The sequence below is a fragment of the Parasteatoda tepidariorum genome, chromosome 1 (assembly GCF_043381705.1).
Source record: "Parasteatoda tepidariorum isolate YZ-2023 chromosome 1, CAS_Ptep_4.0, whole genome shotgun sequence".
Taxonomy (NCBI): Eukaryota; Metazoa; Arthropoda; class Arachnida; order Araneae; family Theridiidae; genus Parasteatoda; species Parasteatoda tepidariorum.
The window spans coordinates 86,443,645-86,470,814 of NC_092204.1; the positions used below are offsets into that span (position 1 = coordinate 86,443,645).

At 27.3% G+C, this 27,170-nt stretch overlaps 1 protein-coding gene across 10 annotated transcripts in view; it reads right to left on the minus strand.

Moving 5' to 3' along the window:
* Nucleotides 1–989: 989 nt before the first annotated feature.
* Nucleotides 990–27,170, minus strand: part of LOC107436332 (LIM domain-binding protein 2) — a 106,667-nt gene continuing 80,486 nt past the window's right edge. For 4 of the 10 annotated variants that reach the window (XM_071183311.1, XM_071183306.1, XM_071183319.1 and 1 more), the window contains 10 exons: nt 20,996–21,071; nt 18,109–18,211; nt 16,460–16,632; nt 13,444–13,509; nt 13,232–13,354; nt 10,583–10,672; nt 9,107–9,230; nt 7,545–7,595; nt 5,841–5,974; nt 990–2,034 (listed from right to left, as the gene is read on the minus strand). In XM_071183311.1, the coding sequence (XP_071039412.1) occupies nt 1,720–2,034; nt 5,841–5,974; nt 7,545–7,595; nt 9,107–9,230; nt 10,583–10,672; nt 13,232–13,354; nt 13,444–13,509; nt 16,460–16,632; nt 18,109–18,211; nt 20,996–21,071 (1,255 nt within the window). In that variant the 3' untranslated portion in view covers nt 990–1,719. Of the gene's footprint in view, nt 2,035–5,840; nt 5,975–7,544; nt 7,596–9,106; nt 9,231–10,582; nt 10,673–13,231; nt 13,355–13,443; nt 13,510–16,459; nt 16,633–18,108; nt 18,212–20,864; nt 20,910–20,995; nt 21,636–27,170 lie in introns of those variants that run through there. The other 6 variants (XM_071183326.1, XM_071183322.1, XM_071183334.1 and 3 more) reach the window with 3 other exon arrangements.

The window sequence follows — 27,170 nt, forward strand, 5'->3', positions numbered from 1 at the left end:
TACCTCTCCATCAACCATCGCAAATAGCATGTCTGGCAACTGGAGTGTCAAACTTCACATTTAAAAGAATAAAACAGAAGTTTCCTGTTTAGGAGAAGAACGCACTCCCGGAAAAAGAAATCTGGCAGAATTGCTGATAAGATGATTTCGACAAAACTGTTTAAAGCAGTTCAATGTTTTATTAATAAATAACTCATCTATAAATTTATTATACATTGAAAATTGGTTATTAAGAAAGGAAGAAAAAATAAAATTGCTAATAGAAAATTGTTAGAATTATTTTTTTAATAAATGGTGAGGGAAACTATACAGGTTACATTAAAATAAGAAAACGTAATTTAAAAAATAACTTCAGATGGTCTGATGGGTGTTGATAAAAATTATCGTTGATAGTTATAGATTTCATCCTACTCAGGTAGCAAAATATTATCTAACATTAGAAAGATGTAATGTAATACTGCCCGGCTAGAAAAAGCTAGACTTCCGAATCCTATCTTCTAATATTAGAGCTAATATTATATAACGTTAAATAGTATTCAATCTAACATTCGAACTTTTTTGTGAAAGGCTATAACATATTATTAATAAATAAACATTTATTTATGAAAGAAAACAATAAATTAAATATTGTTTAAAATATCTATTGTAGCCAATGCAATTTTATGCCAGAAAATGCAAGATAATATTAGTGGCAGTTCACGCACAATGCAACTCGAAACTTAATCAATTATTGAGTTTAACTTCTTCATGACTGTTTACATCGCCATATTGTTTGACATAGAGGAATTTGTTTGACGTGCTACTCAAGCGCTGTTGTAATGATCCTGAAATAACTTTTTAATTTAAGACAATTTGCTTTTTCTGCTGTAAAGTTAGAAATAATGTAATCATTGTTCATGGCCATTTAGTTTTGCTTATTTACAGGAAATATGAGAATATAGATTACGAATTTTACGAGCTAAAATTGGAAGCAAAATAATAAGTCCATCAACACTTTCAAAATAGTTTTTATTTTTTGAGAGTTTGCTACACAATGGTATGTGACCATAGCACAAAAACCAGTTATAAATACACAATACATTGATATTTGGTCTAAAGACTTATGTTTTTTTTTATTATTTTTATAAAAAGTAACATGACATGGCAAAACTAAAGGATGTAGATGTGTTTGTAATTAAAGAAGCATCTTACAATTATATTACAGATAACTTTTAAATGAATTCAATTTAAATGCATTTTTTCCAGCAGCGTTGTAATGTACACTAAGTAACTAACTTGTATCGGCAACAAGTTTATTAAATATTTCAATGAATTTAAAACATAAAATGAAAAAATTTTACAAATGAATAAATTCTTAATATATACATCCTTTAATTTTGCTAGCGAAATAAAAATCACCCACGATTATAAAATCTCGCCACCATTTTAAAAACAAAATCCTTCGGAAAGGAGAGTAAAATTGCCATAAAAACAACAAACACGATGATATCGGTTTGTATTTGTACAAGAGTTATTTAGAACACTATTTGGGGAGAGGACACAATGCCTAATAATGTCTTTTTTTGCTATGCTACAATGTTCCTTTGAAATAACACATTTAAAATGTCACATGAAAACTTGTACCGCACTGGTATTTTATTGGAAGAGCTTTTAATACTTAAATGTTTCACAGTTTGTCATTGATTCAATTAATTCTTTTGTCATGGTTTTAATGGATGTTTACTGGCTTATCGCTGGAGATGGTTTTTTGTCTTCCTGGCTCTGTGCCTGAGGGACTGATCCAGGACCTCCCGTTTGATTGCGTTCAGGTGGCTGATTGGGTGGAGCTCCAGACCAGGAGGGTGGTGGACCTCCACCAGGATTTGGACCCGGACCTACACCAGGATTTCCAGAAAATTCATCTCCATCTTCCAATCCATTGGCAGCTGCTGCTGATGGGTCATATTGAGTATTTTCAAGTCTAGTAATGAGACGCTCGTCTTCATCTCCGAATTCACCTCCCATTAGGGATGGCTCACCAACAACCATAACATCCTAAAACAGAAAGTAATTCTAAATATTAAAACAAATATCTATAAGTAGCACTCTTTTTCTTTTTTAAATTGTTGTTAAATAATGTAGAATCTATGTAATAAGCACAAATAAATAAGCTTGAGAGACTAGACAATTGTTTCAGCTCTGTAAGCAAGCATCATCATTAATGCCAAGGCAAAATCAATATAGATGTGATGTTAAAAGTTGAAAACAATTTACGCACGAGCAGAAAGTAAACCAACCAAGTAAAGCAATTGTTAAGAATCATACTTTTTAAAAAAATTGCAGATATTTTTTTATGACCTTCAAAGCACTCTCCTTTACTCTCTACATACAGAAATCTTTTTTTTTTTTAAATGGTCTGTTAGTTGTTAATCCAAAACATGTGACAGTGGATGAGGCTACTCTAGTGACATGTTAGCTCAAGAGTGACAGCAACGGTAATAAGTTCATATTGCAATTTGATTGATTCTATAATTTTTCTACTTTCTGTGTCTCAGTACTTCTAAAACTATTTTCTGTCTGTCTCAAGCCTGTTTTCCTGCTTATTACGTTGTTTCTGCATTATTTTAATAAAATAGTAGTTTTAAACAACTCAATTGACATAATTAAGAACCTCATTGTTTATAGCAGAAAATATGTTTGTTTTGGAATTGGTATCAACCATTGGGCTACGGCTTGAGTCTGAAAGCAGGTAATCATTTAAGATAAATACCTTCTGGCTTTTATTTTAGGAGTTTCTTAACCTCTTGTCCTGATTTAACATAAATTCAAAACAGATCTAACTTATATGTGGGAGGACAACTAAAACCAAAATATAGCTTATTAAAATTGTTATTTTAAAACTTAAATAATTTTCATTTTTGGTCTAAATAATTTTAAGGAGAATTTTAAATATCTTCAGAGGGGAAAAGGCCATATAATGAATTTATTTACAAAAACATGTAAATCTATATTATTCTAATTATTTATATTTTATTTATTATGCCATACCATGGCATAGTGCATGGGCAAGTTTTTTCTAGGTTGGTTTTATAAATTTTTATCAATCAAATTATCATAACTGGGACTCAAAGGAAAAACAAATTCTGGAAACCTTCCAGCCACATTAAAATTAAGTCTCCGGTAAATGGAGGAGTAAAATAAGGCAGGTGAAGTTGCCAGAATTTGTTTTAAATTTAAGGTTAAAAAAAAAAAAGGGCTACATGCATGTTTAATTTTTGTACACAGTGTTATTTGATGTAGAGAAAGAATTGTAAAAAAAAAAGACAAATGAGGCAGAACTAAAAAAAAGGTTAGAAGAATGTTGGAAAAGAAGAATAACACATCAAAACAAAGAACAAATACTAACAATATTTTCCTTATTAGTTGTTAAACATAGAGATTGAATGAATCAATAAAGTGGAAAATAGGTTAATAGTGGCAAGGAAATTTAATTCATTCTACTGTATTACAGCATTTCAAAACAAATCTGATCTGGCAATTTCACCTGACATTTAATTCAATTTTTATGATCATGTATTGGAAATAAAAGAACAAGCAGTCAACTATCATTGAATATAAAATAAACTTTACTTAGCTGTTATGGAATAATAAGTTAGAATATAATACTTTACACAAGTATATTTTCAGCTAACTTTTGGAACATTTTAATATATATATTTTAACATAGCAAAATATTAACAATATATCTGTTTTAAATAATAAAACAATCTAACTTATTTCACTGAGTAGGTTCAAAATGTTAGTGATTTAAAAGAAATGTTAAATTTTGTTATAAACTATTACAGAGCATGAAAAATTCAAACACAATGCATGCTAGATGATTTAAAAACGTTGTTAATTTGTTTAATTCAGAGAAATTCCAGATGTAATTTCAATAAGTATGCAGATGTATAAGATACATGCAGGATCAAAAAAATGCTGAAAAAATCTGTTCCAAGTCCTCTGACAACACTTACATACTTAATATTAAAAAAAAAAAAGATTAGTCAAATCAGTATTATTTTTGTTTAAAACAAAAGTTTTATAATGAGAGTTGACTGAAATGTTCAGAACACACTCAATGAACAATGAAAACATCCCAAATGCAATAACTGGGATATCGGTCAAAATGCTGAATACAATAGAAAGAAAATAACAATACTTGCCATACTCATAACTCGCTTTATTGTTGAGAGCTTGAGTTCTATGAATAAAACATAAAATAAAAAGTAATTATTAATTCGTACCAGAAAAAGGGTTGTTTATAATTATAATAATAACTAATATGTAAGCCTCTCTATTCCATTATAATAAGCAAGTTTATGACATAAAAGAAAGTCAATGCTTCAATTAAAATTTAAAATTCTGTGATACACAAATGTTTGATAGTTGATTTATGTTTTAACAACGAAATTAACTTTTCAACAGATTATAAGAATGATAAATAAGACACATAAATGTCGCTCCAATTCACAGAGCTTGAGAATTATTTTTTTTAAAGTGTCGAAAGAAAAATTAATAGCTTAAGAACTCTACATTTTTCCTTTTGAAGATTTATATTTATTATACAGACCTCTAGAAATGTGTTTGTAGACTACTACCTTCCTTTCTACTTAATAAGTATAACACAGTTTTATTAGAAGGGGGGAAAATATGAATTCTAACTAAAACATTTTGCCACACTACCTTAGATTTAAAGAAGGGGGAAGAAAAACTTATAAGGTCATCCTAAGAACATAAGCATTTTTTTAATAATACATTCAAACAGAATTAGAAATTAATAAAAAAGGAAGAGACAGCTCAAAAGATTTTGAACAATAGTTAAGATTCTGTTTTCCTTCTGAAAAATTTAAAACTAGAAGTTTTAGAGAAGTTGTCCAAACTTAAATGGCTTTTAATAATCATTTTTCATAGAATAAAAATTATAAATACATTAATAAACTATAATTTACTGCACAGTCATCCATCCAAAAATACAGCCTGTATAGTTATTTATTAGTTCTTAAAAAACTCTTTGAACTTTTCATCTCTTAACTATTAAACAATAAACATAGGTGCAAATTTCTTTGACAATGACCTTGTACTGCTCATTCCAAATTGTTAAAACCATTGCAAGATAGATGAAAAGAGTTTAAATAAAATCAGTTGATTTAAACTTTAGTAAATTGAGATAGTTGCATTCCTTTTCTTTTTTTCCTAGTTGTTTAACAGCTATTATGTACTGTTATAGTTAAGTTAGTTTTTACAGTTATAAAATGAAATTAAACATTGAAAAACAAAATATTTACTGAATTAAAAAAAAAAAAACCTGTTATAGAGTGAATGTTAATAACTTGAAAGTTATACAACGGTTTTTCTTGTGATCAGGTGATTTAAAGCATGCTCCACTGACTCTGTGTCATAGAAGTTGCCTATTTACATAGAACGTGAAAAGTTAATAGTAAATATGTGATAGAAAACTGCATCGTAAAAGTAACCAGTATTAATAAGAAAATTGCTTTTAATATAATTGAAATAAATTTTTAACAAGATTTTTATCGTAACTTAAATTTGTTACGTTCTAAAGTTTGTTATTTTGGGAATATGTCACAAGAAAAAGCATTTAAAGGTAAATATTATAAAGAACAAAACAAAGACATACATACACTAATTAAGATTAATTCATTTATGTGTGAGGTAAAAATATTGATTGTTGTAATAAAAACAAAACATAGAAAATTGTTTGTTTTTTTTTCCTCCCCACAAATCTCTTCACATAAATCCCATGAGAGAAAAACATTCTTTTTAAGATGAATGATTATAATTCAATTAAAAAAACAAACCTGTGATGCCAACGAAAAATTAGGAGGACCAGGAGACATGTTTTTCTTTTTTCCACCACCAGTTCCTGTACTGTTAGCATTATTAGTCGCTGATGATTTCCTCTTGCGTCTTTTACTGGGTGGGCGTTGAGTTTCTAAAGTATTAAAGATCGCAATTTTTATTTTAGAAGTTGTTCTAATTTAATACACAAGAACGCAACCATTTAATAATAAATTATAAAATATTAGATATTAAAAAATCGTAACTGTTAAAATTCTTTTATTATATTGTTTCGATTCTATAGACATGATTATTATAAGCGTACAATTATTTACTTGCAAATTTTATTAATAATAGCGCGTAATTAAATGAGCTTACATTATTAAAAAATTATCCACAAGTGTAGAGAAACATATATGTAAATGATTAATGAGTGAAGAGGTAGTGAGATATTGAGTATATTTTTCAATTTTCTGCACTGTCATAAGCCAATAATTAGCCTATACAAAGGTAGCTTTAAAACATTATTATAAAACCGCATATAGTATGCAAACACAGAAAATAAAAATATATTATACTCCCAATACCAACTAATGAGCCCAAATTTTAGAGTGCTTTCTCCATACCATAAAATTATTAGTAGTCATATATATACTTAGAATTATAATTCTTTACCATTATGTGGAGTAACAATTTTAAAATAACAATTATGTGAATTATCATGTTAAGAGTACAAATACAAAAATACATTGAATAGAAATAATATAATTAAAAAAATGGCAGGATAAAAAGAATCATGCAATGGTATTTAAACATGCAAACCAAATACCATAAACCAAAGCATTAAAAAGCCACATATTAACAGAAATCTCATATTTAAAACATTCTGTAATTTTTCAAACAAGAAATAAAATTATAATTTACACATAAAACAATGGAAAGTTAGAAACTACAGTTAAGACTTTTCTCTTAGAAAAACATTTTTTTAGTTATATATCAAACAAAGTAACAAACACTAGTGTGTTTTGTAGAAAAACATGCATATTAAAATGCAGTTTTTTGTTAAATGTTGGACAGAAACATCATAAGCTTAAAGCAGTTGTTCATAGTTACATGGTAAAATATAGACAGACTACATCTACCTTTTCTATGCAAATAAAATTAACTTGCTAATTTAATATACAAATTATATAACTATTTTGCTCTAAAACTGCTATATTTGGAAATTTTGAAAAAAGATTTTATATTATTTTTAAGACATAGTATTTTCAGAATTTAAAAGCTAATTTAAACATTTTTTTATGTGAAGCGAGATAGTAATTTTATCACGCTCAACAATACAGGGTAAACAACCATTATACAACTTAATGTTACAACTTGTGAAAAACAATTTATAATAAGCAATTACAATTACACTACAAATTAAAAATTTCTACTTGAAAGCTGTTGTCTCTTTATATAATGTAAAATATATTTCACATTATGTACAGAAACAACAACTTTCAAGCAGAAATTTTTAATTTGAAGTGCAATATTATAATTTCGTTCCAACATAATTTTATCCTTACTTATTAAAAGTAATATTAAAAAAGGATAATATAACACACTATTTTTCACAGAGTTTAAATATGAGATTGAATAGAAAGCATACAAATTTATTCATTAAACCACCACCAAGAGGTAAAATAATAAAGTAAGCCCTGTAATTAACATATTAGACCTACCTACTTCCGGTTGCATTTTAAAATCATTCGGACCAGGACGGTGTGTACCTCCTATATTGAAATTAATGAAGGAATAAGCTACCATTGCACCCAGCTCCAAAGTGCTGCCTCAATGTTTTTAAGTAAGACTCAACACAAAAAACATAAATGACAGAGCAACATTGAGGGCACAGCATGCATGCAAAATCAAACTTGTAATAATAATAATAAAAACTAAATAGAAATAGGAAGATACAACATATAAACAAAAACACTAATAAAAAATAAATGAACGAAATAAACTAAAAATATAAAGAAAGAAATAAAAACATTTCTTGTATTGATTTGGTTGTCATGCTAGGTGTAAGTTTTAGTTACTGAATTCTGTGTGTAGATTAATTTCAAAGAGAAAAATTAATAAATCAACACATCTTTTTAAAAAATTATATTAATCAATAAAATTTTAAACTAAGCAAGATATTGTGTGACATAAAACAGTTGGCTTTTATTTTATTATTAACTATTACAACAACTGCAATTTAACAAAATATGTAAAGACTTTTAACTCAACCATTGAAAATAATAAAGCATATATTTAAGATAATTTAGCAAAATTACATTTTTAAGACTTTTCTGCCAACTACAAAGAACTGAGTTATAAGTCAAGAGTTTAAAAATACTAAGTGCAAGCATCAAACTAAATTTTCAAGAATTATCCTCAATCTTATTAAAAAGTTTCTTTAACAAAAAAGTTAAAATACATTCTTAAAATTAAATCACAATAAGATTGGGCAATTATGGAAATTAGATAATTTTTAAAAGAAATGCATTTTTTTTTAAAAAAAAAAGAAAGAAAGAAAAGGCTCTTTTCTAGACAAGGATATATGAATCTTGAACAGATTAAATAACATACAACATATGCTAAAAGGCACACTAAATTTTATTGGATGTTTAACTTGGGACAAACAAATTGAACAATACTTCGGTTAACTAAGGTGATGATAGACCTTGTCCAGTAATTGTAAAACAAGCAATTTCAGACCTTAATATCTTCTTAGTACCCATGATTAATGCAAACATAAATAAAATCCTTAATATTACTTTTAAATTCAAACTTTTGGATGTAATATATGCTTCTTGTAGAAGCCAGTTCATATAATTATTTCAAGAGGTTCCCAAGAAAGTGAGTTGGTATCAAAATTACTTGTTTTAACATAAAAACGTGAAAGCTACATAATCAAACCTGACCTTGTTAGATTTAAAGAATTTTTTTTTTTTCTACAGATGCTTTAACTTTGATTGTATGTTATTTCATAGAATTTTTTTTAAAGGTTATTAAGTCTAGAAATAATTCCTGTTACAGAGATTAGTTAAACAATTTTAAGATATTCCTTGGCTTTTCAGAAAACAAACATTAAATTATAAAAGCCATAATCTAAGAACTTCAACAAAAAAAAATTCTTTTTTTCAATTTATAAATTTCAGAAATCAAATCTTTTTATTTTAATAAATAAATTTCGGATTTTTAAAACATTTATTATTTTTATAAATAAATAAGAAACAATAAATTTATAAAAACTGACCAGGAGGTGCAACCATTCGCTGCCACTTTTGAAATAAAGTAGTTTTCAGACAATCTCTTGGACTGAGGGCATAAGCTTTGTGCCTGGACATAAGCTCTTGCATGGGTTCCAAAATCACACATAACTACAATTAAAAAACAGGATTAAGATTTATATTGACAGCCAAGAAATGTAATAAAAACTGTTACTTGAAATATCATTTGAAAAGCTTAGTTGAAAAACATCTTACATAATGACATCAATTTGAATTGACATCTTAACTTTAAAAAGCAATAGGAACATAATGACATCTTAATCAATTTGAATTGACCTCTTAACTTGAAAAAGCAATAATAGGAACATAATGACATCTTAATCAATTTGAATTGGCATCTTAACTTTAAAAAGTAATAATAGGAGCAATGTATTGTTAAATAAAAGAGGCTTAAATTTACTGTTTTTGTTTTGCGCATTGCCCATAAACAGTAAGCTGTTTACAAAAATCTTTCTCATTTGAAAATATGCATACAGCCATATCATATACAGCTCCATATCCACATACAAACACACATAAGATTCCATGCATACAACACATTGTTGGCCAGGGAGGTCAAGACATCAGAATTTAATAACCAATGTCAATATTGTGGCAATGCGGTCAGCATTACACACAGACCACCTTTACTTCTCAGACAAACTGGTATTCATCAAACTAAAGTTTGATGGGCATTATTGGGCAAAATTGAATGTATCAGTGTTTGTTCTTTTGCATTGTGCTTAGACTTAAAATATTGATCATGGAGATTTAGCTGTAAGAGCATTTCTTAATACATTATATCACTACAAAAAATAAATAAGAAGAAAAAATTAAATGAACCGAAATAAATATATTTGGAAACTTTTATGTCTGATCTTGAACCAAACCTTATCTAATCTTTATAAGGTTTCTGACAAGCAAGAGGTGTGTAGAGGATTTTGCATGGTTTCCACTCAATTTTTGAAAGAAAAAAATTTACCTGACTTTCCTAGGCATATCAGGTAAATTTCAATGAAAATCCACAACCATAATTTACCTATACCATGCAATTTTCCATCAAATTTCTGTATGTCAAACATTAGATTTTGTGGACAAAACATAAAATAGAATGAGAATGGAAACATGGTAACGTTTTTCTGAAAAGTGGAATTGTGAAAAATAATTGTAATAGATTTTAGAAGTATTTAACTCGAATCTCAATAACAGATTACTGTTACTAAACGAAAACTGGTTATTTTCCAGGCTTTTCGTAAAAAAATTGTAACATTCCTTGACTATTCTTTGCATTTTAGAGTTAAAATAAAATTTCCTGACAGTTACAGGTTTTCCCTGACTCATGGGAACCCTGATTTTGCCTTTGCTCAGTGATGTCCTGGGAAAAAAAACACACCAATGGATGATTCTCATAGAATATCAGACTTAGCTCTTTAAGTATTCAAAGTAAAAATCTAATAACTCACCCTGAGATAATTCAGAGTAGAATTTGTTAAACCTTGTCTGGTAATATTTTTTGATAATTGTTCCAACATAGCTGGATCTTGTTGCTGAGCCTGTAAATAAAAATAACAAATGTCACTTAATGTTATAAAGCATTAATATAATTATTTTATGAAGAGGCAATAAAAGAAAATTATAAGCTAGAATGCTAATGTTAAGTTTATTCAATTTATTTCCTCTCAACATTTTTCTCAATTTCATATAAAATGACTTTTTATGAAACTGCTTTACAATTAGGTTTTTTTTTTTAAATTGAAATTACATAATACTCAATTTTCACGAGTCCAAACAATATCATAATAAAATATCATAAATAAATGGATTATGCACAGACTGAAACTACGTGTTCTTTTTATCAATATTTATGTTTTATCATTTACAACATCAGCAGATCCGGAAAATAATAATCCAAAGAGACATCGTTAGTGAAAGTTCAAAGAGTATAATGCTTATGCGATTAAAAAGAGAGAAAATTTTCTATGCAATGCCTAAATTTGTGAGCAGAGAAAACGAAACGGTAATAATGAAAAATTCAGGGTGTTTTCATTTTAAATTAGAATATATGCTTCAGTTCTGACAGCATATGAGGATTTTAATAAACAAATCATAATTACAATTCACTTTTATAGTATTCACAGTTTCCTTTCATATCTATCCAAAGTACCAATTTATTTCGATACTTGCTTTTGTCTTTTTATCTTCTATAGTAAAATAACTTTCTTTCTTATTCAGGATTGTTAGAACTACTTATTTTTATTTGACGTTTTGTCAAATAATACTTATCTTTAATATTTTTAAAACACATTTGTTACGAAGCTATAAAAACCGACAATTATTTAACTTACTTATTAATTATTAACTTTTTTTTACATTAAATTAATGATGCATTAGAAGAAAAAATTTTTATTTTCCAATTCGGATTTCAGTTTTTAGAATTTCTGCAAAACTTTTTAATATATTAAACAGTGAATTACATAAAAATAATAAGTTAAAGAAAGGTTTCAATAGTTTATCAGTAAGATTTATTATTGGCATAATAACAAAAAATTGTATTGATCATTAAAAAATGTTACACAAGTTTGTAATAAACCTCCTGATTTGCTATAAATTATATGCCTTACAATAGTTTAAGAAATCAAAATCCTCCAAAAAAAAAAATTTATTTCTCATTCTTATCTGAAAAAGTGATAAGCCTTCCTACTCATGCTAAAACATGGACATCAGGTTGGCTTAACAAAAAAAATTAGCTAATTTGCTTATTAAGTTATAATTAATTTTCATAAAATAATTTCTATAAAAATAAGTGTGATCAATATTACATAATGAAACTAGTTCACACATTACAGATATAGCGAGAAGTAAATAATTTCTCAACATTAAAAATAAGATATATATTCTAAAAGCAGAATTTCAGTTTCTGAGTAGTGCCAAAAGTTATAGATGAACATAAATTTTTGCAATTTCCGACAGGCTTAAAAAATTGAGATTTTGACTACCTTTCAAGACGTATTGTATTTTCCAGAGTATTGTAGCAATTGAGCAGTAGAACTATCCAGCTGCATTGTGCATCAAATTTGTACAGCATTTCAGTTGAGACACCAGACTAGAAATTGTTACACGAGTAGAAGAACGTTGTGGCGAAAAGTATGTTTTGTTCGTATATTTATGAGAACATGTTTTGAGATATTTAGGGTCAAATCAGGTCACTGTAATACTATCATTCATTTAATTGGCTTTGCAATGATGTTTGAATTTTTCTTTTACCACTGTGAGGAAAAAGTCACAACCATCTATATGTATGCAAATTCGCCATTTCTAATTTTTCTCACATCCATAACTTGGAGAATTTTCAAATTAAAAATTACTTACTTAATGATACATGTCCATTACATCAAATTTCTTTGAAATCAAAAGAAGGTCGGTTCATAAGTCATTGACTCATTATTAAATGCAGTCGTAATTCATATCCTATATGAAATTCTTCTCCTATTTCATGCTCAGTCCCATCTTACAAGTTGCCAGATGTGTAAAAGTGGTTTTTTTTAAAAAAAAAAACTTTACTATTAACCTTTTTAGGTTAATAGTAAAGTTTAAAGTTTATAGTAAAGTTAGAAAAACTCTTCTCCATCTAGTTTTTTTTTCTTTCTTTTTTCGATACATAAAATAACTTACTTTTACTTTTTAAAATATCTTACTTTTACTTAAACTTTTATTTTCTACTCAAAGTTCAAAAATCAACAATAATTCTAATTCCAATTCCAGCAGTACACAGGGTAAAAAAAAAAAAAAATTTGTGAAAATTTTTTAAAACAGGAAGATTTGTGGTGATTTTTGATTAAATTGAAAGCTGACAAAATCCAATGAAATTGGCAGCATTTGTAAAAAATAAATCTTTTTTTGTATAAACTACATTGATAATAATTAAAATAAATCCTTCTTTGTAAAAAGTAATTTACCTAAATTACAAGCTACAGTATAAATATAAAATCCACACTTTAATTCTGCTTATCAACAAACACATTTCAGAAAAAAAATTCGGCTAATAATTTAATGTAAATCTAACAATGTAACATGAACATGATAAAATAATAAATTTAAGCTTTGTATTCTACCTGTAATGCAATTAAGCTACGAGGGACCAATTCTCGATGCTGCCGCGTTGCAAAATGCCAAGATTTTATCCTCATTAAGTCATCAAAAGTAAATTCTAGAATTAGACGTCCTTCTGTACAAACCTATAAAAATATACATAATGAAGAAAACAAGCATACATTATAAACGCATAAATTGAGAATGATTAAACTTCTTTAAAAAATAACATTACCACAACTGCATTATCTTTCGCAAGTTGTTCTTTCATAAGTTCATTAGGATACTGACCCCCTAACATCTAGAAATAAAGAAGAAAAAAAAGACAAATAAATTATTTGAAAGCTTATTACAGGAGACAATTTAGAAGACATGTTTTCAGTACCAAAAGATACTTTTGTGTAAGTACATATGCGACAAACGAAACAACTTCTGTGTGATAAAACCAACAAAGGCCAATTGATGTCGCTCCCTCCTTAATAAGACTGTTAAAACTATTTTGAAGTAAAAGAGAGTTAGTTGGAAATGTAACAGTAAACTTGTTTGGTTTAAAAATGAGTCTGTGTGACTCATTTACATTAGCTTTTTCTTAAAATATCTAAGGATAAGTACCATCCTTATTGGTTTTTCCACTGTCTTCGTTTATGGGCATCCTACATATATATGCGAGTCTAATATTTTTGAAAATTTTTATGCTTTGATAAACAAAGATCAAGGAGGAAGAAAAGTTTCACCATTTTTCACAAAAATGACATTAGGAATGCCATCTTGTGCATTTTGAGAATTACAAAGTTTTGACAAATCAATAACATGGGAAAACAGTTCTCTCCAAGAGTTACTACACAGAGAAGATGGGTTGTTCTGGAGGAAAATGATTCCTGTCTATGTGTGTACAAGAAGAACATGCATGGACTAGTGAATAAGTATTGGTGAGGAATTTTGAGAAAAGAAACTGTTCTGGTCCAACACAATTCTAAAATTTTAATTTATTTTTCCAACATCATAAATTGTAAATTTTGTTTTTAAATTTTTAGGAGATGTAAATAAATACTGGTGACATTCTCGCATATTTTTACGATTTTAATCAAATGCTTCTGAAAATTCTTACACCTAGAAATTTATTTCCTTTGAATCAGTTTTTCCCCTTGATCTTTAAACTATTTTCTTTAAACGTAGAAATAAAAAACATAAGAAAACTAAGTGACTAGAAAAAAGTCACAAGAGAATATAAATGAATGATTACAATACAAAAATAAATGTTCACAATTTAGATAGAATATGCTATTTTGAGAGAATAATTCCAACCAAAATATCATTACACCCCTTTACACTTGTTGTTCCGTGGAACTAACTATTATTAACATACATTGATCCAAATAAAATGATAGTGGTCTCGAAAAAACTGTCAATTTAGAGCTATCTATTTTATTATTTTTTTTATTTATTAACTTAATTTTAAATTCTCTTTAATTTAATCTAAACATATTTTACTTTTAAATGTTATATCCATTCATCATAAGAAATAATAGAAAAGAAAATATTGCTTATGATCAAGATAATTTTTATAAACAATACACAACTATGCAAATTAATGTTGGTCTGTTAATTTAGGACCACTAAAAATTTAACTCAAACCACCATACAGTAATCATAGTGTACTTTTGGACCAGCAACCGATGTGAAGCAATGATATGCTGTTGTGTTTTTTTAATTTTTAGTATCATGTTTTAATGTAAGTACGTCATTTAAATTCCCTTTAATAACTTTTTTGATTAAAAAAAAAAAATCCTGATTGACACGGGTAAATAGACCAGTGAATATGTGTTTGACTTGACCAATGAATAAACTTCCTCAATGTCTACCCCTTCAATATTTAGAGACAACATTAAACTTCCACTTTTGAGCTATTAAATGAAATAAATTATTATAATTCATTTAATAGCTCAACCATAGGTAGATCATTTATTAATGGGCAGCAACAGGTTTTTTACTACACTTGAGATTGCAAATGCAGCTGCAACTAGGTTNTTACGTATAAAAAAACGAATATTAATCATGAATATAAGCTTATAAAATATATCTCTGACTCTCCCTTACAAACAAATAAAATAAACTGTGTTTTTAAGTTCCACCTTTGAAAATTTGATTTCCAGAAACTTCTGTGATCAATGATTTTTTGAAACGTCTGGACATTCGATCTCCGGAAACATCCGGATCACTCTTAGAGAAAAGTCCGGAAATCCGGAGCACAATCAGCCCTGTATAAATGAATGATTACAATACAAAAATAAATGTTCACAATTTAGATAGAATATGCTATTTTGAGAGAATAATTCCAACCAAAATATCATTACATCCCTTTACACTTATTGTTGTTCCGTGGAACTAACTATTTTTAACATACGGTGATCCAAATAAAAGTATAGTGGTCTCAAAAAAACTGTCAATTTAGAGCTATCTATTTTATTTTAGCTTATATAGAGCTATCTATTTTATTATTAACATACGGTGATCCAAATAAAATTATAGTGGTCTCGAAAAAACTGTCAATTTAGAGCTATCTATTTTTTTTATTTTTTATTTATTAACTTAATTTTAAATTCTCTCTAATTTAATCTAAACATATTTAACTTTTGAATGTTATATCCATTCATCATAAGAAATAATAGGAAAGAAAATATTGCTTATGATCAAGATAATTTTTATTAACAATACACAACTATGCAAATTAATGTTGGTCTGTTAATTTAGGACCACTAAAAATTTAACTCAAACCACCATACAGTAATCATAGTGTTCTTTCGGACCAGCAATCGATGTGAAGCAATGATATGCGTTGTTTTTTTTTAATTTTTAGTATCATGTTTTAATGTAAGTATGTCATTTAAATTCCCTTTAATAACTTTTTTTATTAAAACAAAATCCTGATTGGCACGGGTAAATAGACCAGTGAATATGTGTTTGACTTGACCAATGAATAAACTTCCTTAATGTCTACCCCTTCAATATTTAGAGACAACATTAAACTTCCACTTTTGAGCTATTAAATGAAATAAATTATTATAATTCATTTAATAGATCAACCATAGGTAGATCATTTATTAATGGGCAGCAACAGGTTTTTTACTACACTTGAGATTGCAAATGCAGCTGCAACCAGGTCTTTATAAAAAAAAAATAGGTTCAAGAGCAGTGCAAAAAACTTTGTAGAAGACAGCAAATTGAAGAATTAAATGATGAATTCAACTTACTTTATTGTACATGGGTTTGCCATGATGAGCAACCATTGTGCATTGATCACAGTCTAAAGTTATTGTTGTGTTGTGAAAAGATTCTTTTGCATGTTTTAGGCTAAAATACAAATCTGTAACTTCACCCTCAAATATGCTTCGGAAATAACGTGGGATTAGTGTCCTTCCAATAGCTGGAATAAAATAAAATTTTAAATGATTGTAATGCTATCTACAACCTAAAAAGAGAAATCCGTAAAATATTTTCAGTTATAAATTGAATGCAGATTAAGAAGCTTTCTAAATATAAATGTATACTTTCGCCAAAGCTTAAACTTATCTAAGAATTTTTCTAACCGCTTTAAATAACAAATAAACTATGTATATGAAGGGCTTAGGTCGATAAAATAAGGTACACTTTTTCCAAAGGTGATAGTTATTTTATAAGTTTGAAGAATTTCTAATGACTGCAACAACAAAATATACAGAAACATTTGAATGCCTACATGGAAATTCTATTTTTCAATTATAACATTATCTAAAACAATTTAAAAAATGTGGCTTATCCAAACTTACATGTAGTGTGTTAAGTATTTAATTTATTATAACATTATCAAAAATACAAAGTATAGTTAAAATTTATTAATGTTAAGCCAAGTTCATTTCTTATTGAGTATTTTAGTTAAATACAATTCAATGTTACAATGATTGTTTTTTAAAAAACATTTATTTGTAAGCTTAAAGTGTTACAGTTTCCCTTTTGAATTAGAATCACTGGGTTAACTGTATAAATAAATCTTCATTATGTAGTATAAGCAAAGAAAGAGCAGTTATAATATATTAAAAGCTACTACAAACTTTCACTATTGGAAATGCATTTAATAATTAAAATTGATATATTTTTTATATTTATAAATAATGCCACATAGAGAAGTTTGAAGTAATCTTAACAAAGGAAATTATAATAATTAGTTATTAACTATAAACATTAAAAGGCAATTAAAGCTTTTAAAAACTGGGCCAGATTTTTCAACAAAAAATAAGCACATTTTAAGTACTTTGAAAGCACTCAAAAATATTTTTTATCACTTTCCAAAAAAATAAAAAAATCATAACTAGGATCTGTGCAGTAACAAAAATTATTTTTTTTTATCCCTTTAAAGTTTTTAATTTATAAACATAAAATCAATAAAATTCAAAAACATTTTCAAAAACTTTACATAATCATGATAAAATAACTAGTTTTTGATTAATATTGCAGAGAAAATTATAAAAATCATGAATTTTTTGTAATTTAGAATGACAATCGATAAAGGAAAGAAAAAATCTCTTCTTAAAAAGATAAAAAATTAAGCACTTTTTACAAACACCAAATAAAGTTTTAATATTTTAATTTTTTTTACTTAACTCATAACCTTGTATAAATATACCAATATCAAAAACTGTTGTTTAACCATAGTTTGCATACAATCAAATTTAATAATCAAATCATATTAATGAGAAAATTTTCGAAATAAAAATTTAATGCGGGGTCATTAAGTAGACGTTTAAAAATAATTTCCAAGCTAATTTATGCAAAAAAATATTGCAGAAAGAAATACTTAAAATTAAGCTTGAAAATTTAAAATCAATGTATCTCAGAATTTTTCTCAAACATAACAGATACTTACTGTATCGTTTCGGGCCATCTTCTAGACAAAATGTTAAGGTTAAAGTGGCATCATCTTCAAAAAATTCAGTGGCAAAAGCATCCCACCATAAATTGTCACTATCCTAAGAAGACAAAATAAATTATTTTAACACAAGCGTACAAAAAATATATATAAAAAGACTTATATACTTGTAAAGAACAATAAAATGAATTTCAATACTTGATGGTTATTGCCTTTAACAGCAAAAATAAATATTGCAGTATCTTATGCTGCTAGCATTATAAAAGAATCCTTATATACTCAGAAAGAATACTGACAAAAAATACAGTTATAAAAAGTAAGTATCACAGTAGAGAGCTGCTTATCTAAAACTGAATCATCAAACAAATCTGATTATTTGGATAATTTTCAAAGTCTACTTATATTTAAAATTTTATTACAAAGTTTATTGCGAGTAGAGGTCAGCTCAGGTTTTTTTTCTTTCTATCCTACATTTATCTAAAAACTTTAAAATTCACAAAATTCTTAGAGCAGAGAACAGTAAAAAAAAAATCTATATTTATGCTTTTTTGCCTTTGGAAAAAGCATATTGTAAGAAAAATTATTGCATTTAATGTAAGAACTCAAAAGACAATACATATTTCAAAATTTGAAGAAATGTGAAAATTTAACAGGATAAAGTACATATAATTCTGATTGAAGTGAGTTTAACTAAAATTTTTTAACAAAGAAAATAAATATTAGAATCTGTGAAGGAGAACACTACCAGTCATGAGCTGAAAAAGGTACTTTTGAGTTATGAGAGGGCACTCACTTAATGTGATAAAATATATATCAAAATGCGTAATATTATCATACCTGCCAACATTGGAGGAATAAAATAACGGAGATTTTACTAGCGACATGTTTTTAAGCTACGAGTAAAGTTTTGATACATCACGCATAATCATGTAAGTCAAAAACAGAAATTCAAAATTAAGAAATAATATAAGCACTTACATTTTATTTAGCAAAGTAAAAAATATGTATATATATCTTATTCTAAAAAAAATTTTTTTTAATCGTTATTTATAATTACTGTAACTAATAACACTCAACAAACTTTAGTACTGGCAATAGCACTATCTGTTGAGAAATTATAGAAATATTTGTCATTAGCGGATATTGTATCGCCAATTTTTTTTTTAAATTCACATTAATTATTTAAAAAAATAAACAAATACAGAGAAATTTGAGAATATATAGGTAAACAGGAGACTTGGCAGATATGTATTATGCAATAACTGAATTTTATGCTTACTAATTTTTAAATTATCCTCTCATACTATTTTATAAGTATATTTCAAATGGTAATTCTTCAACATAAGAGAAAAATTTTTAGATTATAAAAACAATTAAAGGCATGCTTAAAGGCAATCTCTGTGTAGATTTTCTTTTTTTAAAAAAAAGTAAACTAGCAAAAAAATGATTAATTGATAAACAACTTGAAAACATTGCTCCATAGTTTAAACAGAAAATTATTAGAAAATTAACATTTAAAAAAAAAAAGGAATTATTTGAAAAATTAGTTTTAAGAACACTGTAAAAAAAAAAAACTATTTATATCCCCCTCCCCCAAAAAGATACTTATTAAAAATTTAACCAGTTGAGAATAATCCTAGCAAAGTAAATATTTGTAATAGAGGGTGCAATTATTGAGATAAAAAAGCAAGCTGCCCTTCAGAAAATGCTTAGGAAGAACACTGTCATATCCCCAGCAAACTTTAGGGGAATATTTCCGTAGCGTGATCTGTCGCACGCCAACTACAATCGCCATAGTGCCATTTAAACTTGCAAATTTCTTTAAAAAAAATTTTAATAAAACATATAGATGTTTGTCTGGGGGTGGCTACGAGTTATACTTTTTGAGTTGGTCCTTTTTCTGTGATGTTTTTTTTTAGTTTCTTGCAGGCCGCTGCCCGGAAGTTTCCAAGACTTGGCGATTAATCTGCCACAGATCAGGATACGGAAATCTCCCTAACTTCTAAGAGGTTTTTTTTTCTTTAACACTTCGATAAATCTTTAGGTAACTCGATTACAAATAATTTGAAATATGAAAAAGTTATGAAACCTGAAGTCAGCACATGTAACTGGAGATGTTTAAAAAAAAGAATAGCATTTTAAATTTGGAACTGATTTTGGATTATTTATATGAATTTGAGCACCTCTATAAGATTGTACTCACAAACAGGTCCCCTGTTACCCTCCACCAGCTCTGTCTCATTTTAATTACATACTTAATTGAATAGTGTAGAACATAATTTTATAGCACACATTATAAATAATCAAGAAAACATGAATACGCTAATGCTGGTTATATGAATTCTAAAATAAAGGAATATTAAATATATACAATAAATTAAGACCATTGAAATAAATACCAAAACATTCTAAATGATTTAATATGATTTCGATATGATTTAATATAAAAATGTGTACAAAATGAAGGGTTAACTATTGGAAATAAATATATTATATCTCTATTTAATAAAAAATTATCAACATAAGACAACTTAACACAAATTTTTTTAACACTAAAAAATTTAAAAGAAAAAATTATTAATTTTTTTATTATTTCATAATACATTGAAAATTGAAGGTTAAATATCATTATTTAATTGCACTTCATTGAATTCTGAAGGCTGCTATAAAACATTACTTAATAACAAATTGAAGGCCAAATAACATTATAAAATAACATTAAATTAAAGATAGAAGACCATATAAATCACTACATCAAATATTGAAAACCAAGCAAATAACATAGTTTAACAACACTGTATTGAATATAATAATGAAGAGCCAATAAAATTATTTCACGTATGACAAACAAACAACAAGCATTATAAGAAAGTAAAATACGAACTTCTGTCCTTTGTTGGAGCCTCTTATTCATTTCATAAATTCTAATATCTGGCTGTCCAAAATAAGGAGTATGTCTCCTGAAATAAGATGAAAAGGGAGATGAATAAAATGGATCATTTGGGGGTCCGCCGGGGAACCCAACCCCCGGATTCAACATGGGTTTCATATGGAATGATCAAGTCCTAAGCATCAGATAAATATTTAATTGTAAATACGGCTTGAAAAATTTCAACCGTTTCATATTGTCATCGCATAACCACGTGGCGAAAATCACGAACTTTGAATAATGTCCACACTTGTAGTCCCGCCATTTAACAAAGGCAAACAACAATACTAGTTTACGCGAAGAAACAATACTGGCTTTCAAGTTACTAAACCTTCGGCCATGGAAGAAGCCCGCTTCTCTTTGCGTTTGGTATCAGAGCTCGTGCTGGGAGGGGGGAACGCAAATTTTTCGTCCACCCCGTAGCGCGGTACACATACGTTCATCCACATAGGAGATGGAGTTGGGGAAAAGGGGAGTTATAACCAGAAGACTGCTTGAGGGGTGGCTGGTGTACTGGTATGACCTTGCGTAATGCGTGGGACCTTCCACTGTTCGATAACGCGGGTGGACTCAGATTTCAGATTATTCTTATTATGTCAAAATAAAATACAAATATTGGTTGATGGATTTGTGATGCCATTACGTAAAGTTTAATCAGTTGGAAAGGTTTTATAATTTATTTATTTTTACGAGTTTTTGTTTTATGAAAAAAATTTTAAAACCAATCACATTCTTACGATGTTAATACCTATGTTGTTAAAAAAAATTATTATAACACACACACACACACAATTTTATTAATAACCTAGGTAATTCCATGTTAACTACACGTAAAATTTGGAAATTGATATTAATTATATTAGTCACTAATGAATAACAACTAATATAATTATCATCAATGTTAAGAAAAAGTTAAAAGTTGGGGAATTAGTAAAAAAGTTGCTACAATTAAAAAAATAATAAGTTGATTATGTTAATTTTTCACGAGCGTGCGTAGAAATTTTCACAAGATGCAGCAAAAATAAATAAATAAACAAATAAAGACAAAATAAAATAAGTAAAACAATAATAAAAAGATAGTCATATGACAAAAAAAATCATGGAAGAATATTTATCTTTTATTTCGGAAAAATAGTTTTTCATGTCAGCATTCGAAATTTTTACAATCAATTTCAATAAATTAAATTAAGCTTTAAAATCAATATAATATGATTAAAAATTTAAATTTTAAGAAGAATTAAATTTTATAACACAAAAATAAATAAAAATTGCGCTTTATTTATATTCTTTAGATTAAATATGATATAAGCACTAATGATTTGAGTAAATAATGATTTTTCTGTTATTTTTTAATAAAAAATATTTTTTGTTGTATTTTTAAATTGCAAAAAACCATATCAGTTAATTTTAATAATTTGCTGAAAAATAATACAATTTTAACACTTAGTGTATAAATCGGAGTATAGACACTTATTATTTTAAATTATTTAAAATTAAAAAATAATTAAATTTTAAATTATTGAATATTAAAGGAGGTGCAAGTGCACTCCTCTTGTGGCCGCCCATTCGCATTTTATTAATAATATTTTTTATAAATATTATTTTTATTAGTAATAATTAAGTTAAACTTTCACTATTTTATACACAAAATGCAGGAAAATTGAGATTGCAGAGAAAGGCGTAGCGTTCTTCCATATTTTTGAGGTAATGGGAAATAGTAGAGTTAATATTTAACTCTTGTATTATTATTTAACGCATGTATTATTTTTTAAAACAGTCTCAAATAAAATTAGTAGTATGAAAAAGTTATAAAATTTAACTTTCTGTCAATACCCAGGACTTGTTTCAATGCATAAATTACTTAACGTTTAACATACATTCAAGAGCATGTTTAACATACATTCATCATTATCTTAGTAAAAGACTAAGACATAAACAGACCAAAATTTAAAAACTAATAGCAATAAAAAATATCAGCAAATTTTCGAGGGCAATATATATAAAAACACATAAGGGATACATAAACTAAACGTCGAAAATTTTTTTCCATTTTTTTTTTCTTTTTTTCATTTGTGGCTTATCATTCATTGTTTTATTAAAAACATAAAACCATTATTTTATACGAAATGATAAAAATTTAAAATAGTGTGGTCATATTATGGCCATTTAAACATCATAATTACGAAGTTAAAAGAAAAATTAATATACCCCTTTTATTTATTTTCTATAAATAGTAATCTCAGTGTTTTTTTCCAAGCGCTAAATTTATTACTACAGCCTTGCTACATCCTGTAGTTTTACAAATTTTTCAAGCAGTTTGTTGATCGAACAGAAAGTAGCATTATAACTGCACTTAGTTTAAAAAATAAAAATTTCTCCAAACGATATATGGATTAAAGGGAAAATGAAGGCGGTTGGTGCGTAATGGCGACAACAATCATGTTGTTGGTCTCGAAATTGGGCAGCTTTCATCGACCAGATCATCCTCGCCTACAGCGGGAATATTTTACATTATATCTCACTAAACTGTTTTTTTAAAAAAAAACCTGCTTTCGAAAATTTCAACAGCGCGTGTTCTCGCTCTCGCAGCAAAAACTATTAGATCAAAGAATATATGTTTAGGCATTCTGCTATGAACATATAAATGATGCGGACATTAATTTTTGAGTTATTTCATGTTTTTAAGTCGAACTTTTTTTTTTCTGCATCGTTCGTTCTGCGAAAACTATCAGTTGAATTATGATTTTCCAAAGCTACGTACATTTTACTTTGTTTGAATTTCTAACTCATTTTTCAGTAATTGAATGACTATTTTTTCTTTTTTAAGAACGAATCATACCATTCTATCGTGATTTAAGCAGTTTCATCGATAATCACTGTGAGTGGAAGAGGTGATATGAGCGAGCTCAAGCGACACAAAATTTGTTGGATATTAGGCTTTAAAGAATTTCGCAAGTTTTTATAATTTGTTTCGATCACGACTAAGCTTTCAGTACACTCTTCCTATTCTTAGTATTTTGTCAAGATAAAACGCCCCTCCCCAGTGGGCGTTGAAGACTTCTAGGGGGGTGTTGGGATTTTCTAGAGGCTGCATATAATCTTAGATACGAGAGGGGAAAAATTAAACATCGAGTAACACTTTAGAAGTAATAATTTTATTCCTTTATTGAAAAAAATCCATACATATTTAATTCTGCTTCACGTTACATGTTATTAAAGTAGTTATTAATTCAGCAATTTATTCTGAAAAAGATTACTGGTCAATTTTACAGTGAAATTAACGCTTTGCTTGCTGCAAAGTGTTACACAAAATTTTTTTGACTTTGAAGTTTGATGTGATTTATTTTGAAATTTTTTTTAATTCATCATAAACATATATAACAATAGTTTGGGGTTTAAAAAATGATTTGTTTAAAAGTTATTTTACGCTCTACTTAAAAGTTATCTGTAAATAATTCTTTCTTACGAGCGGGCTAGTTCTATAAAAAAAATGCAAATCTAAAATTATTTTTCAGTAGAAATTTTCAATAAATTTAAGATATGATTAAGTATACCATATCGAAAATAACGAATGTAAAAAAGTTCTTTTTTTATTTCAAAAAAGAAAAGATTTAAAAAAATTGGTCAATTACCGTTTGTTAAAAAAATTGGGGGGGGGGGCGTTGAAGTACATTTGACTTGCAAAATGGGCAGTGAGTCAAAAAAAAAAAATTTTTCCCCCACCTATGAGTTAAGACGATGTCATTTTGTTACTAACATATAAAACTAATCGGTTAAAAGTCATGGGACATGACAATTTCAAAATAAGCATTTTTACAAAAAATTACCCAATTCGTATTTTTTTAGTGAACTATTCAACCGATTATTTCTATATTTTGCGCTTTAACATATAAAATACATAGTTAACGTGATTTAGTCGGTTTGTGGAGTGTTAAAAAAAAAAAAAAATTGTAAGTAAAACTTAAATTGTGATTCAATTTTTTCCCCTCACTCTATACGCACAGCCTCATCTGGAAGGATAAAGAAAGAATATTTTAAAGAATACTATAAAAAAAGAATATTTTTTTCATTTAGTATACTCCTTCAACATCTTAGGAAATTTTAATATATAGTGGTACAGTCAATTGTGTTTTCATTTATATTGCATTAAAATAAAACAAATAACAATTTGCAACTAATGAACATTGCTCTTTAAACATGAAGGGAAAAAAATATTGCTTAAGGATAAGATAGCGGGATGGAGAAGCGGTATAAACACATAATGCCCTTCTTTCAGTGCACATATGCCCTCTCATAGAAGTAAATAGCTTTTAAAAAAAATACATAAAAAATACATGCCCCCCCCCTTTTTTTTTGAAAAAAAAAAGCTCATATTCATAAAAATTAACAAAATATAAGCTTTACGTTAATGGGTCGGAAGAAGAAAAATTCTTTAACAATATAGAAAAAATTTTATTCTTAATCATTTTTACTATTTTGTCGCGTAAACTTGAAAATGTATATATATTTATAAGAATATTTAAAATATTTTAGAAAATTTAGCAGTTTTTCGATTTTTAATTAAACTGCAGTAAAGTTTAAAGAAACATTACGAAAAACTAGACCTTCTTGCAGGTTTAACTGGAAGAAATGTGTTAAGTTTTTAAAGATTCACTAAAAAGTTCTACTTAAAAGGGTGATTGAAAAGCCATTTTAACATAAGTCCATATTATTACCTATAATCTTAAGTATCTTTCCTCTTTATTATAATTAAAAACAACGCTAAATTAAGAAAAAAATGTTTCGAAGTTGTTATATAGACTTGTCAGAGCTGGATCCATGCATCAAGAAATATCTATTCATCATTATATACGGTATCTCGTCAAAATCATGCCCTACGATAACTATCGATTAAGATAATTTCTATAACGATAATTTTCTATTACGACATAATCGCAAGTGTAAAAAAATACTGTTAGGTAAAAAAAAAAAAAAAATTATTGGCTTATTAAAAATGGTGCCGATCAAAAAATTACCACAATCTATCGCAAAATATCAATAGTTAATAACGATATATCATGACATTGAAATTCCGATATCGTTCAGCACTAGTTCTGACCTATTATGAAAATACGTGATCTATTATGAAAATACGTAGCGATACTTTTTATTGAGTAAAATACAACAAAAGTTAGGTCATTCCCTACCCCAAACAGCTTTTTGGCGTCTATGCTGGAAATAATTATCAAAATCCATTTTTAAAATTATAAAATATTACATGTGATATAGCACTTTAAAATAGAGGGAGGGGGGATCAAGAGATGTAATAACATGATCCCGTACTATTAAATTACTTTATCTTGAAACGTTTCTACATTGTTTTTATTAATTTTACTTTTTTTTCTATTACAAATAAAATCAACAGTTTTTTCTAAATTTCACATCTGAAAAACCATGATTTCGATAAATGAGTTTTAATTCAGTCTCAGACTTCACATAAAATTTAATAAAATAAAAAATATAAATATTTATCATGTTGGTTAGTAAAAATGTATATTTCCGCAGAGAAATAGGTCTTTATTACACCAACACATCTGGGCAGAAAGAAAAAAAACTATAAAAATTGCAATGTTTATTTATTTATTTTAATTGAAAACTTGTATTTCCTTCTTTTTATATTTAAAAAAAATATAAGTAATGCGAATAGTTGCGTATTTTTCGAAATGTAGAAATTAGAGATTATGTAACTGTTACTTACTATTTTATCTCACCAATCACTTTTTTTAGCTTATAAACAAATAATGTTATTACTTGAAATCATATTGCATTCAAAAACAAAAATTTTAAACCTAATACAATCTTTAATTTTAAGCTGTTGAAACCTAAATTCAAAACTCATAAAATTCTGCTTTCATATTCTTTTAAGAAATATGCAGGGCTCGAAAAAACTCAGAAATTTTACCCGTCCCCGAGGACGGCTTGTCCAACAATGCACCCGTCCTCCGTTGAAACTAACCCGTCGCTTTTAAATAAATAAAAATATAATTTTCTCCTATTTATTACAAACATTTATATAAATTGCACAATGAATTAGTCGTTACTAGGATTACATTATACAGTAATAAAAGAAATACTAGGTTACTAATAGTAA